The 12,686-nt window shown below is 36.9% G+C and overlaps 1 protein-coding gene across 3 annotated transcripts; it reads left to right on the top strand.

The window, feature by feature from the left end:
• Positions 1–2,582: 2,582 nt before the first annotated feature.
• Positions 2,583–12,686, top strand: hepacamb (hepatic and glial cell adhesion molecule b). 3 transcript variants are annotated; one of them, XM_023962763.2, is made up of 7 exons: positions 2,583–2,716; positions 7,931–8,272; positions 11,127–11,408; positions 11,626–11,719; positions 11,789–11,859; positions 11,969–12,042; positions 12,356–12,686. In XM_023962763.2, the coding sequence occupies exons 2-7, from the start codon at positions 7,951–7,953 to the stop codon at positions 12,491–12,493; spliced, it is 981 nt and encodes a 326-aa protein (XP_023818531.1). In that variant the 5' UTR covers positions 2,583–2,716; positions 7,931–7,950; the 3' UTR covers positions 12,494–12,686. The 3 variants fall into 3 exon arrangements, with proteins under 3 accessions (XP_023818531.1, XP_004076833.3, XP_078786940.1); XM_004076785.4 differs by lacking the exon at positions 2,583–2,716 and adding an exon at positions 4,457–4,636; XM_078930814.1 differs by lacking the exon at positions 2,583–2,716 and adding an exon at positions 5,964–6,005.

Consider the following 12,686-nt stretch of genomic DNA (forward strand, 5'->3'; position numbering starts at 1 on the left):
GCACTTCTAATGCATCATTTTCTGTAGAAAAGGACAACATATTAACAACTATTGTTAAGCAAATTATCCAAAAAACAGCACTGCAAAATTTTTAAATGTGCAGTTTGAATTTTCCTTTTGAGGTGTGGAAAAATACATTTTTCTTTTATGTCTGAAACTAAACAGTTTGATACCTGGTAATTTATTGCAAATTAAATTGAACGCCTCCCTCCAAAATAAATTGGGGGACTTGTTTGTTGTTTATTTTTGCCTCACTTGAGGTATAAGCTGATAACCAGATGATCCACAACCAATTTAAAGCTTTGGAAAACTCCAAATTTAGAAATGATGCTTTCATTTTTTTATCTTGCCCCCTTTTTTAAGGCAATGCTCTGCTTTACTTCTCTTTTATTTACAGGTGAAAGATTTAAAAAAATTCACATATAGCCAGTTACATCAGATTTTTTACATGAATTAAAAAGTTTGTGTCTGTCTTAGAAATGTTTGTCATGTTGGGAGCTCATGGTGACGCTGAAATGTGTTACCGTATTTTCCGGACTATAAGTCGCACCGGAGTATAAGTCGCACCTGCCCAAAAATGCATTATAAAGTAGAAAAAAACACAGATAAGTCGCACTGGACTATAAGTCGCATTTTAACTTTCACAACCTTAAATGACACAATCATAGCAGACTGTTTATCTAATAATTTCACAGTAATTTTTTCTCAAACTTATTTATTTATTCTTTTCATGAAGCATCAGTAGCCAACTAATACTCTGTTTTCATCCTGTATTTGTAGAAACAGTAGTCATTTTTATTGCATTTCTGAATCTATGAAATCATTGGAAAATAGAATATTATGTTGTTAGCCTTCAAGATCTTACTGTAAAAAAAAGTTTGCTGATTCTCTGAGTCACTTAACATACTCTTAACACTTAACATACCTCATACATCAAATTGACCCAGGAACATCGTCTCTGTTCCTCACAAATGAACATAACAGGAGGGTTAACAATGTATTTATTTCAATTTAGTTCTAATATAAGTCGCTGCGGAGTATAAGTCGCACCCCTTGCCAAACTATGAAAAAAAGGGCGACTTATAGTCCAGAAAATACGGTAATTAACTCAAATCATATGTAAAGAAGGTTTCCAGAGACTTAAGCTATAGTGTACAGAAAGATGGCTGACTTGATGCTCAGTCCATCTTAGTGGTGTTCTCAAAACCTTCAGGAAATCTATTTCAATGAGCCCAGTTTTAGGCATCACGTGGATAAATGTTTTGCAGTTGGAGATGTAGGCTTTATTATCTAGAATCCGTCATTTAACCCATAAAAGAGGAATATCTTCTGGAATCTAATTAATGTAGTTGTGCACAAAAGTTTTTATTTTATTTTCCTGTGTATGGGTTTTGTCCTGCTCTTGTGGCCTTGAATTCACATATCACGAATTTCAATTCATTCTCTCAGATTCACTGCGCGCGCACTGCCCTCCTCCGTTCCGCAGGTGGCTCGCTAAGGCTGAGGTGCAACATCTACGTAGTTTCAAAATATTTTTCTGAATGCAGGAAAGGTTAGGTTATATTGAATACAATGTGGCTCCTAGAAGCAAAAATAAATGGAAATGTATAGATTTAACCTAAGATTATGAATCAAATAAACTCAGAGGTTGTCTTAATTGGCCCTTTAAGTCTGTAATTAAAGTATTGTCAATAGATAATTCAAAATTATTAGTTAAAATAACCCGGCAAAAAATGAGTCCCCTTTTAACCCCTGAGTTGATATTTTAACGAATAACTCTAAAATATGCACACAAACGTATAGAAAAATAAAAAACAAAAAAATAATTAACTGGACTTGGTTTATCTTTTATTACGTATATGTTTCACTTCTTTTTAAACACTTTCCCCATTCTATGAGCTACAAATGTCAAATTTCTTGTGTCAACTAGAAATAATGACAGAGGTGTCATTTGGATTTTGGAGAAAAAGAACAGGTCTGCTGCTCAACAATCCAATGGCCGCTTTTCTGACTCGTGGCTGAATATATAGAGTTTACTGGAAACATTTAATATTAAGGGAAAATGGGGCTGGACCACTACTGTTATCTTCAATTATTGTGCTTTAGCAGAGTATGAGATTTCCTTGATCCTGAAAGGACTTTAACAGTATAAAGATTAAAAAAGCAAACATTTAAACCATTTGTTTTCCTGTTATGTACCACAGTGGACTATGGTTTAAGACACATGGGTCAAACTCAAGGTCTGGGGGCCAAATGTGGCCCTCCATGTCATTGCATGTGGCCCGCAAGAGCACAAAAGTTTTTAAATTCTTAGAAATAAAAAATTGGTGTGTATTTATTCATATGTAGGGGGAACCTGACTTGAAATATCGGATTGGGCAACTATACATTAGGACTTAAACACTGTCCATATAACGTAACCTGACAGAAGCAAATTTAAAAGGATTCCTGCTAGAGTAAAAAGCAAACATGTTTTTTGTACAACTGTAATTGTCACTTTAAAAAGTTATAATAAATAAATGAGTTATTTAACATTAAGGGGTGGTTACGTTTATGTCATGACTTGAAGGATTGACAGACCCAGACGCTGAAACCCAGAATGAGGACAAGGAGGTGAACGATAAGTAAAGAGTTTTATTTATTTTTTTCCTTCCAGGAAAGTTGGTGTGGCTTGGAGGGCAGCTGGAGAGAACAGCGGCTTGTGGCGTGGCTGGAGGTAAGAGCGCAGCTTGGCAGAGCTTGGGGTTTCCACCGGACTGTAGGAGGACTCGGACTGACATCCACACTGGGGACACTTGGAGACTGGAATCCTGAGACAGGGAGAGGCAAGATTAACACGAGGCCAGACTTAACATAGAAACATGAGCTAGACTTAAGACCAGGTTTAGTCACCATAAAGGGCAACGAACTGGCGTTGACTGATGGGTCTGGAACTCCTTAAGAGCAGAAGCAGTGACGACGTGAATTGGTCCCAGCTGGTGGAGTCAGGAGCAGAGCAGGAGGGGGAGGAGACTGACAGGCACCATAACAGTTTATTTGTCATTACATTTAGTTACATTTATAAGTTTTGTCTGGCCCTTTGGGAGACAGCCACTGTGCTGATGTGGCCCTCTGTGAAAATGAGTTTGACACCCCTGGTTTAAGACAACTTAACTGTAACCAAGACAGACTGTAACCAAGTTACAGTCTGTCTTTTCTTTCTTGGAAGTGGAACAGCAGAATGTGGTGGAAACTGCACTGCATGTCAGTTTACACCCATGTTCTGACAGGGTAAATGTTAACATTGCAACCACAGAAAACATTTAAAATTCATTTTTTCGTCAATTGTTGCTGTCCATCCATCCATCCATTTTCAGAACCTGCACTTTCCCTTTTGGGGTCACGGGCTCCTGGGGCCAACCCACCTACTGTTGGGCAAAACCCATGGGCATTTTTAGAGTGAAGCATGTAAAAAAGCATGTCTTTGGAGTGTGGGAGGAATACGGAGTGCCCGGTCAAAAGTTAAATTAAAATGAGAAACAAATATTACTTTTTTTTAAATCATTTTCAGTCACCAAAAATGTAATCTAGAGAAATATCAACATTTGCAGAAGAGAAAATATTAAGTTTCAAAAGAAGAAAGTTTACAAAAGAGTTTTTTTTATACTTTTATGTTTTTCTGCACCAAATGTATCAAAAACTGTTGAAAGTGTATGGAAGGAGGTTCAGGTGTGGCAACAGTCAGGTATATCCGTCACACAGTCATTATCTCTCTGGCACGGCCAGACCTTTTTGCTGCCAGAATGCTGATACATTCAAAAGCACTGGATTGCAGCGTGTGACAGGAAAGAGAGTTCAACATCCCTGTGCTGCTAATGTATCAAGATCACTGGGAATCATTCTCAAATTAGCTGCCATTTGCAATAAAAAGGAAAACGTTTAAAAAATAAAAATAAAATAAAAAAACACGAGGAGAACATGCAAGCTGGACATGGACATGGTTTGGGATTTGAACCAGCACCATCTCACTAACCACTGCGCCACCATGCAACCCAATTGTGGCTGTCTAACAGCCATTTCAAACGGTTAGGCCAGGAGTTGCAGATGTGCAACACTGGACTAGTATGGGTAAACAAAGTCAAAAATGAAGGAGCCAGAGTCTGGATGAAGAGTGGAGAATTTGTTTTTGGGTTCTTGCACATAAAACTGCATTTCAAATTGGCTGATGTTCAAAAAAACTTGCAAGTTAAAAAAATTACTCATCTATCTTGTTTTTTTCTTGAAATTTCTAAATACTTTGCAATGTTTTTAATTCTTTGGCTCCTAATACCTACTGTAATTATGTAACTATTTTTTTCCACAAATTGAAAAAAAAGCTTTATTTCAAAGACGCTTGCCTTCCTCCATACTCCCGACACATACACACACTTTTGTCTTGCTACAACAGTGGCTTCAGAGAACAGAGCGTTCTCAGTGCCAGCTCTGCCTGAATGTATGACTGTGTCCTTCGCCCTGCCCAGAGTCACAAATCATGCTGACTATCTGCGAGAAAAACAAAGCTTGAGACCCAAGATGCAAGCAGAGAAGAACCTCTCTTCAAAACCTAAAGAGAATTGCCTAATTTTATCATTTATATGTTTTGGTTTCCTACATTCAGGTATGTGACATGAGAAAACTATTTTAAAAATCATAGCTTTGTTTTGTTCAGAAGTCAGTAAAAGTGTCTAAAAAATTTACCTCAAGGTGGTTTTGCCTGAGTTGAAGTGAAGTTGGAGCCAACTCCATATTTACTTCATTAAAAGGGAAAAAAATATGAGAAAAAGTACTAAGTGGGTTAATCATCTCTGATTTATGGCCAAAAAGTGTCTAAATAATGTTGAATAAACTGTATACAGTAATTAAGAATATCTCTTTGTCTATACTTGTTTTAAAACAAGGATTTCATTTATATGTAGAATAAAACAGGAATGCAAAATATAAAATGCCAATTCTAATATGCAATATTTAGAGTAAATATATTATTTTTTATAATACTTATTTGTGTTGTATTAATCACATGTTTTACCCGACCATGCATCAACAAATGCAACATATTTATCCTCTCTGTCTGATCTTTCAAAATATTTTTATAGGTGCATTGATTTTACTTGTTCAGTCAAAAGCTAATTTTTGTCGTTCAGATAGACTTAGATAGAAGTTATTTGTAGCTGATGCCAATAACTTAAAAAAATCTTTTTAACCAAGGATCTTCCACAACTTTGCTAATTTTGTACCAAATCTGAAGTATGAATGCTACAAATGTTCTAGTGAGTAAAAAGATGTGCCATAAAACAGCTCTTAGGGCTACAAAAATTATTCTTAACCACATTTGAATACATTTAGTTGTAAATAAATGTGAAAGTTCTGTGTTTTTTTTATAATATTTGTCACATATCGTTGTATAAGGTTTCTTACTCTTTGTACACATTGTGCTCAGCCAGTTAAGCTAACTGGAAGCTGCTCAAAGGAAGCGTTTGTGTTTTTCTGAAATGCATGTATCTGTTTGCATGTATTTACGGTTTTTACCCTGGTTTAATGCCACAATGATTCAGACAGTGCTTTTCCGCTGTGATCACTATAACATGCTTTCACGGCTGCTAGCTGCAGGATCACTGAGCTGCTCTGTTCCTGCAAAGCTCACTCGATGTCTGAATTTGCTCTTTTCATGAACTGCCAAAGAGGAACATTTGAGCAAACAACTCTTACTTTTGTTGGGTAATGCACATGCTGCTGTTACCATGGTAATGAAGTGTGAAGTGTGCAAACTGTAAAGGATTGTATGGTAGTTATGTTTTAGTCAAAGATTTTTTTTAATTGTGTTTGTTGAAAAGTGCTGTGTGTTTGATAAAAATAACAGAATTTGTAAGAAAATCAGTTATAGTACTAGTGTGCTACAGACTTTAAATGTAAATAAAACTCACAGATGATAAACTTTGTTTTAGAGACATAACACATGATTCCACAGCATTCATTTGTTTTTATGGCAGGTTAGTGGCTCTACATTAATACTAAAGGTGTTTTAAGAACCATGTAACCTTTGAGTTACCCACTTAATACGACTAATTCTTACAGAATATTTTGGAAAGTAATGGATTATTTTTGTAAACTTTCATCTAATGCACTGAGAAATATGTTAATATCCATTCAATTAAATATAGCAACGCTGCCTTAAGGATTTACATTTCTCAAGCGTCAGCTTTGAAGTTTTTTGGCCTTAAAGTTACAGATGTGACAACACTAATATCAAACTTAGTAGGTAGGGGGTTATTAAGGTACAAAATGACAAAAAGTGTTTTTCTGTTTAGTATATTTTATGCACTGTAGCCATATTATTACTGTAAATGCCCTGTGTTTTATTTATGCAAAATGATTACAATTAAAAAAGAGTAACAATTGGAATTGATTTATTTCAAGCTATCAAAACAAAAAAATACTAAACAAGAAATACATATTTATTTATAAATAAATATGTACATATATATGCCAATTTGTATTTTTGGCTCGTGAGGTTTTTGCAACTTTAAAGATCCAATTTTGACGAAAATCATGTTTTTTTTAACATGTTCTTGTGGGATTTTTCGGACATTGGAGGACATATATATAAATGAAAATTTATATGAAAAATGAATTATTTCTTTATTCAAATCGTTGTGAATCAGGAGCAGATGCAAAAGGGCCTGTTGGAAAAAGCTTTTAAGTGTGACGTAAAGGTTACTATGGCAGGCCACAAGCTCCATTCTGATACATTCACTTGCAGACATATAGGTCCATGTACTTCAAGGGTGTCAAACACACGGCCCGCGGGCCGAATCCGGCCCGCCTGGTGGTTTACTCCGGCCCACACATGAAGAGTAACAATCAAAAAGATGTTTAAAAAAGAAAGCAAGTTTCTAGTCAATTCCTGTGGCGAGTTATGATTTTTTAAAGAAATAACCGAAATACGCAATTCCGCCACTAGGAGGAGCAAAGGAAAAGCAAAACAGGTGAAACAGCAAATCTCTGTATGTGCCAAAAGCGAAACCTAACAGCTCTGCGACTGGGTAGGATGCACTTTGGTTCCCTATGAGCCTCACCGCTGTTATATTGCTTAAGGATGATCAGTAGTGACACCCTAATGACCAAAATGTTGTCGAAAAGTGTAGTGAAGTGAAGAGCTTTCTAGGAAAAATGGACAGAGTTTTTTTTTCACATGAAGCTGAATGCAAAACCCGAATGCTTTGTATGTCATTAACAGGTCGCAGTGCTCAAATAATATAACATTCAGCACCACTATGATACTCACCATAAAAAAAAGTTTCTGGATTGCTTCAGTGTCAGGTGTAAAATATTCAGTCTGTATAAAATGGAATACACCAACTTTTTTTTTAATTGGAATTAATTTTATTTGAGATCCATTGGCCCTAAGTGATTAGGCTATGTTGGTTGAGGCATTTTTTCCAACTGAGTAAAAAAACTAAAACAAAGCTGTTATTTTGCTTTTAAGTTACTGGTCCGGCCCACTTGAGATCAGACGGGTTGAATGTGGCCCCCGAACCAAAATGAGTTTGACACCCCTGATGTATGTCTTTGTTGTCCTCGTCTGAGCGTGTATCTGGCTCAAAACTATAAGGCTGGAGAGCTCCAACATTACTCGCCATTTTTGTTGCAACACTGTTGTTAGGTTAGGTTTGCGAGGGTCTGTAAGCTAGTGGGGGAGCACATGCACAAATAGATGATGCAAAGGGGCTGCCTTACTCCGCACCACCAGTCCTCCCCTCAGAGGGGAATTTCTAATGAACTACTGCTGCTCTCCAGAAACTATGTCCTAGAAAATGACACGTGTTTTTAAATTTTGCCTAAAAACAGCACAACACCCTTGTTATTTCAGCTGAAATTCACTGCAGGCACTGCTTCTCTCACTCATTGTTTGCAGGTGAAGTGTTGGCAGTGAATATGACTCTCTCTGACACGGTCATCAGAGGATCGGTTGGAGGGGAAGCTCTTTTGTCCGTCCGTTACAGCAGTTTCAGCCTCGGCCCACCAGTCATCAAGTGGCAGCTCCAGAGAGAAAAGTCTGTCACGGTTGTCCAGTCTATTGGAACAGACATCATTGGAACCCTGAGGCCGGAGTATCGCGACCGCATCCTGGTGTTTGAGAACGGCTCCTTGCTTTTCCACAACCTCAGACTCTCCGATGATGGAACTTATGATGTGGAGATCTCCATTACAGACGACACCTTCACAGGAGAGGGGACCATCACGCTTTCTGTGGATGGTAGGAATGAAGTGGTTATCAGTGGGTAGTTTACCTGCAGTGTGTTGCCCCCAACACAAATCTGCCCCTAACTTTTAAGGAAAAGATTAATTAAGTTTAAAATGAAAGACCTTTCCTGTTCGTGCCAGAAAACACAAAGCTGCAAAACTCATGAAGAGATATAGCCCATAGATGTTAGGATTTTGAGTCATCGGAGACTTAAAAATGAATTAAGAATAGTTTAAAGTCCCACTCCAGTCATCTTTTCAATCTGTTGTAAAATTGTTCCCAGTGGGCTTCTAACTATGATCATGACGTTTTTAGCCAAAATAAAAAAAATGTTGTTTTCTAGGACATAGTTTCTGCAGAGCGGCAGGAGTTTATTCGAATTTCACCTCTGAGTTGTGGGCGGTACTGTTAATGCGGAGTGAGCCTGGCTTCATGTCCCATCAACCCTTTGTTTACTCTCTCCCGCTAGCTTACAGCCCCTCACAACCTCAAGCTAGCATTAGTGGTGCAACAAAAATGGTGATCAGTATCTGAGCTGCCCCGCTGTACAGTTTTGAGGCAGATTGCAGCTCAGACGAGGAAAACAAATACGTACATCTATATGTCTGCAAATGAATGCATCTTAAAGGAGCTGAGCAGGGAGTGGCCCACCGATGTAGCTTCTATAACAACCATAAGCTTTTTGAAACTGCATTTTTGTTCGTATGCCCCTTATTCACAACGATTTGAATAAATAAAAACGGTTGTAATCATAATTTTCTTCGTTTATGTCCTCCATCATGATAAAAATGCCAGAAGAACAGGATTTTCATTGGAGTCTATCTTCAATGTTCTGCATTTGTGCCACTCACTCCCTCTGAACTCTCAGCATTACTCAAATACTACACACACATAACATCTGTTCACCTTCATTTGCTTCAAATCCTGTCTTAACACGCCTGAACCAATGAATGAAATCAGGTTTTTTTAACCAGACAGATTCTGAAGTCTTACTCAATCCCAAAAAAATTTATTTGCAAGTCTGTTCTGATTGTAGGTGGAGGAAACAATGTCAGGAATCCTTTGAGTTCATCGGACATCATTAATCACTTGGATGTGCTGGCATGTTGTGTAACAGTTTGGAGAAAGAATTTCAAACTCTCCAAGAGTGCATGACTTACGGTGCCCACTTCCAATCCAGGAGTTAGGGTGACAACAGTCATACTCTGTTTTTCATCAGGCTGTGTTCACTTGTCCAGAACAGGAGGAGAAAGAGGGAGAAGGATTCCCCTTCTGAAGAAGGGAGAGATGTTTTCAGCATTATTCCAACAGGCCTCCGTGGTTATTTACATTTATTCTTAGTGCAGAATAACTGATGGTTTTGCTCAAACTTTTACATCTCTTTAATTTTCTGAGAAATTTGTGGTTTTGACAATATACAAAATTAAAATAAATGAAGTTTCCATTGACATAATACCTGGATAAGGTTTGCTTTCTCCAAAAACCCATGAAAAACAACTTTAGGTTCCTAAACATGAACATTGTGTTGATGTTATTGGACCTACCAGAACTAGGTTGAGATTTTTTAACTTGTTCGCTGGTTTTTCTTATATTTTTACAAAATGAGTAATCGTATCAAGTTAAATTACCTGAAATAAATAAATAAAAAACGAGTACAAATCTTACTAAAAAACTATTACATATAAAAAACTATAGAAATGTTTCCGTTAATACATTGACAAACTGCAAATATATTAAAGTTGCCCTTTCTAAAAATAGTTTTGTTTGTTTCTCCTGAAATCAACATGGCTTTTAAAAATGTCTGCTCCTCTTAAGCGGTTGCAACTCTTTCTTTTCTTGTCGTTTTGGTAATTTACTGAAAGAGTTTATATGTAATATTTATTGTAATAACAATAATCAATAATTCAAACATATTATACCATATTTAGATTTCAAGTCCTTTAAAACAAAAATGTGAAAAAGCTGATATATCATTTTACTTTATGAATTACTTATTTTAGTGTTTTAAAAGTACACTTAGTCTTCATTCAAAGTGCGCACGTACTATCTATATATTGTAAACCTAAAATGTTCAAATTTAATCGAAAGACGTATTCCATAAGTACACTTCCTGTATTACATCTACATGATCTATAACGGCATGTCCAAAGTCCGGCCAAATACAGCCTACGTTCAAATTTCCACCAGGCTCTTGTCATAAAATCAATATTGTGCATCCCTCAGCACTTTCTAAGAACTGTGTGTGCAATTTATGGGTTGTGATTGGCTAAATTATGGTATAAGCCGTTGTAAAAACCTGTGGCCACTTGACCTTCAGAGCTTTAAGGGCCAAACGAAAAGAAAAAAATTATTTGTTTCTATGATCAAAACCACAGCAGTTTGTACCTCTGAATGGGATACTATATGTGGTATTTTCCTGTTCACAAGATTTAAATTTAGAAGTTTACAGTGAGCATTCAATGGTAAATAATATGTAACATTTCATATGAACCTAGATTTTATCTTGACAGAAGATTTTTTCTTTTCTTCCAATATAACTTTACTTTTTCTTCTTTTTTTGTTCTTGAAATCAGAAATTCATACTAATTTGAGTAAAAATGTAAATTCATGTTTATTTCTGCATGTGAAAAAATGAAAATGCAAAATAATTTTCATTTATTAGTACAATTGCATTTCATGTTGTTATCAGGGTTCAAAGAATGCAGGTCAAATGTTTGGAAAGTTAAGACACTCCTGGTCTATACTTATACTTAAGGCTACTTGAAAAAATATACTTTAAGTGTACAATTTTTTTCTGAGGGGAAAACCCTAGTTTTTCTGTTTTGTACACACAAAAAAAGTTTTTCTTTTTTTCTTTTCTTCTCAGAGCCCATTTCAAAGCCTTACATCCACACAGAGGCTTTCTCCGTACTGGAGCTCAGTGAAAACGTGGTTTTCAACTGCTCCCATGACAACGGCACAAGAACAGAATACAGGTGGTCCAAAGGGGGAAAACCCCTAACAAACGAGAGCCGCTTCCTGCTGTCACCTGACCAGAAGCTGTTGACCATCAAACGGGTGTTGATGGCGGATGATGACATCTACAGCTGCACTGTGGAGAATCCTGTGGGCAGCATGGCGAGCCTGCCAGTCAGACTGGCTGTGTACAGTGAGTGACTACAATCCCACAGTTTAAATGATACTATAAAAACAAAGACGCAACACTTTCACATTCAAAATGAGAAAAGACTGACGGCCCCCTGAGTTTAAAAGATGTAGTATTAAAAAAAAACAAGCAAACTTTTACTTGAAAATTGATTAAATGTTGTTTCACATAGAAATTTGGTTTGATTATTCTACATTTGTTGCTGTTTGTGTCCTATCAGAGAGAAGCTCTCTTTACGTCATCCTGTCCACTGGAGGGATCTTCGTCCTCATCACTCTGGTGACGGTGTGTGCCTGCTGGACTCCTTCTAAAAAGTAAAACTCTGTGAAAGTTACATTCACTTGAGGAAAACAAATCAGGCACTAAACATTTCACCATTTCAGGCCAAAACGACGCAAACAGCCTCACTCAAGAATGTATCACCTTTCTTATCCAAAACCAACCGGTCACCGAGGTAAAGTGTAACTTTACCATTTGATTGCACTTTAACTGTGAAATTCTAGCAAAAGAGTGACATGCAGAGGCATTTTTGAAAGTGTTTCAATGACTGTGGTCCTGCACAGGTGATGGGCATCCAAAAATACCCCAACCCAACGGGATAAAAACAGTGACTTCCCTTTACATCCTGCAGGAAAAGGTACGGCTTTCAAAATTCAGATTTCACTACAATAAAGCGACCACTTGAGTGCAATAACCTGACAGATGTATCTACCTTTTTTAACTACCACACTTTTATAAATTTTATGTCTACATTTAGATAATTACAGACACCTAAAGGACTTGAAATTTAACAGCATGAAATAAAAAAAAAGATACCGGTAATTTGCTTTGTCAGTTAGAAGAATCCCAATTGACAATTTGTATATGGTTTCAAAGCCAAATCAACATCACTACAGTGATTCTGTGCACTTTATTGGTGGACTGCATTTCGATTGATCTTTCTGTGATAGGAACCCTCACTAGATGGCTCCATCAACAGCATTGAATCTCCTGAATTTAGCAATCCACCAAGCTACACCACCAGTTTGGAGTACTCCCTTCCCAAATCAGCTGGGCCCACATCTACTGCTTCTGCTAAGTTTACCTGACACCCAAAAAAATAAACGTATGTATGCCTATGAGTACCACAAGTGGGGAGTCTTAACATCTCACTATACTGTTGTCTGTGAAAAGCCCAGTCTTTGAACCATTTGGGGGGATTTGTCTTGATTTTTTTACTTCTTCACTTTTGTCAAGCTTTCTCTTTTTGTTTTTATCAAATAAAATTGACTTTTGAATGTG

The sequence above is a fragment of the Oryzias latipes genome, chromosome 14 (assembly GCF_053564925.1).
Source record: "Oryzias latipes strain Hd-rR chromosome 14, Olatipes_Hd-rR_3.1".
Taxonomy (NCBI): Eukaryota; Metazoa; Chordata; class Actinopteri; order Beloniformes; family Adrianichthyidae; genus Oryzias; species Oryzias latipes.

Excerpts from the sequence above, each read along its gene's own strand:
- hepacamb (XM_004076785.4), top strand. The coding sequence starts at position 4,474 with ATGACTGTGTCCTTCGCCCTGCCCAGAGTCACAAATCATGCTGACTAT. Across the intron at positions 11,409-11,625 it reads AGTCAGACTGGCTGTGTACA|AGAGAAGCTCTCTTTACGTC; the intron begins GTGAGTGACTAC and ends GTGTCCTATCAG. Across the intron at positions 11,860-11,968 it reads AAAACCAACCGGTCACCGAG|GTGATGGGCATCCAAAAATA; the intron begins GTAAAGTGTAAC and ends GGTCCTGCACAG.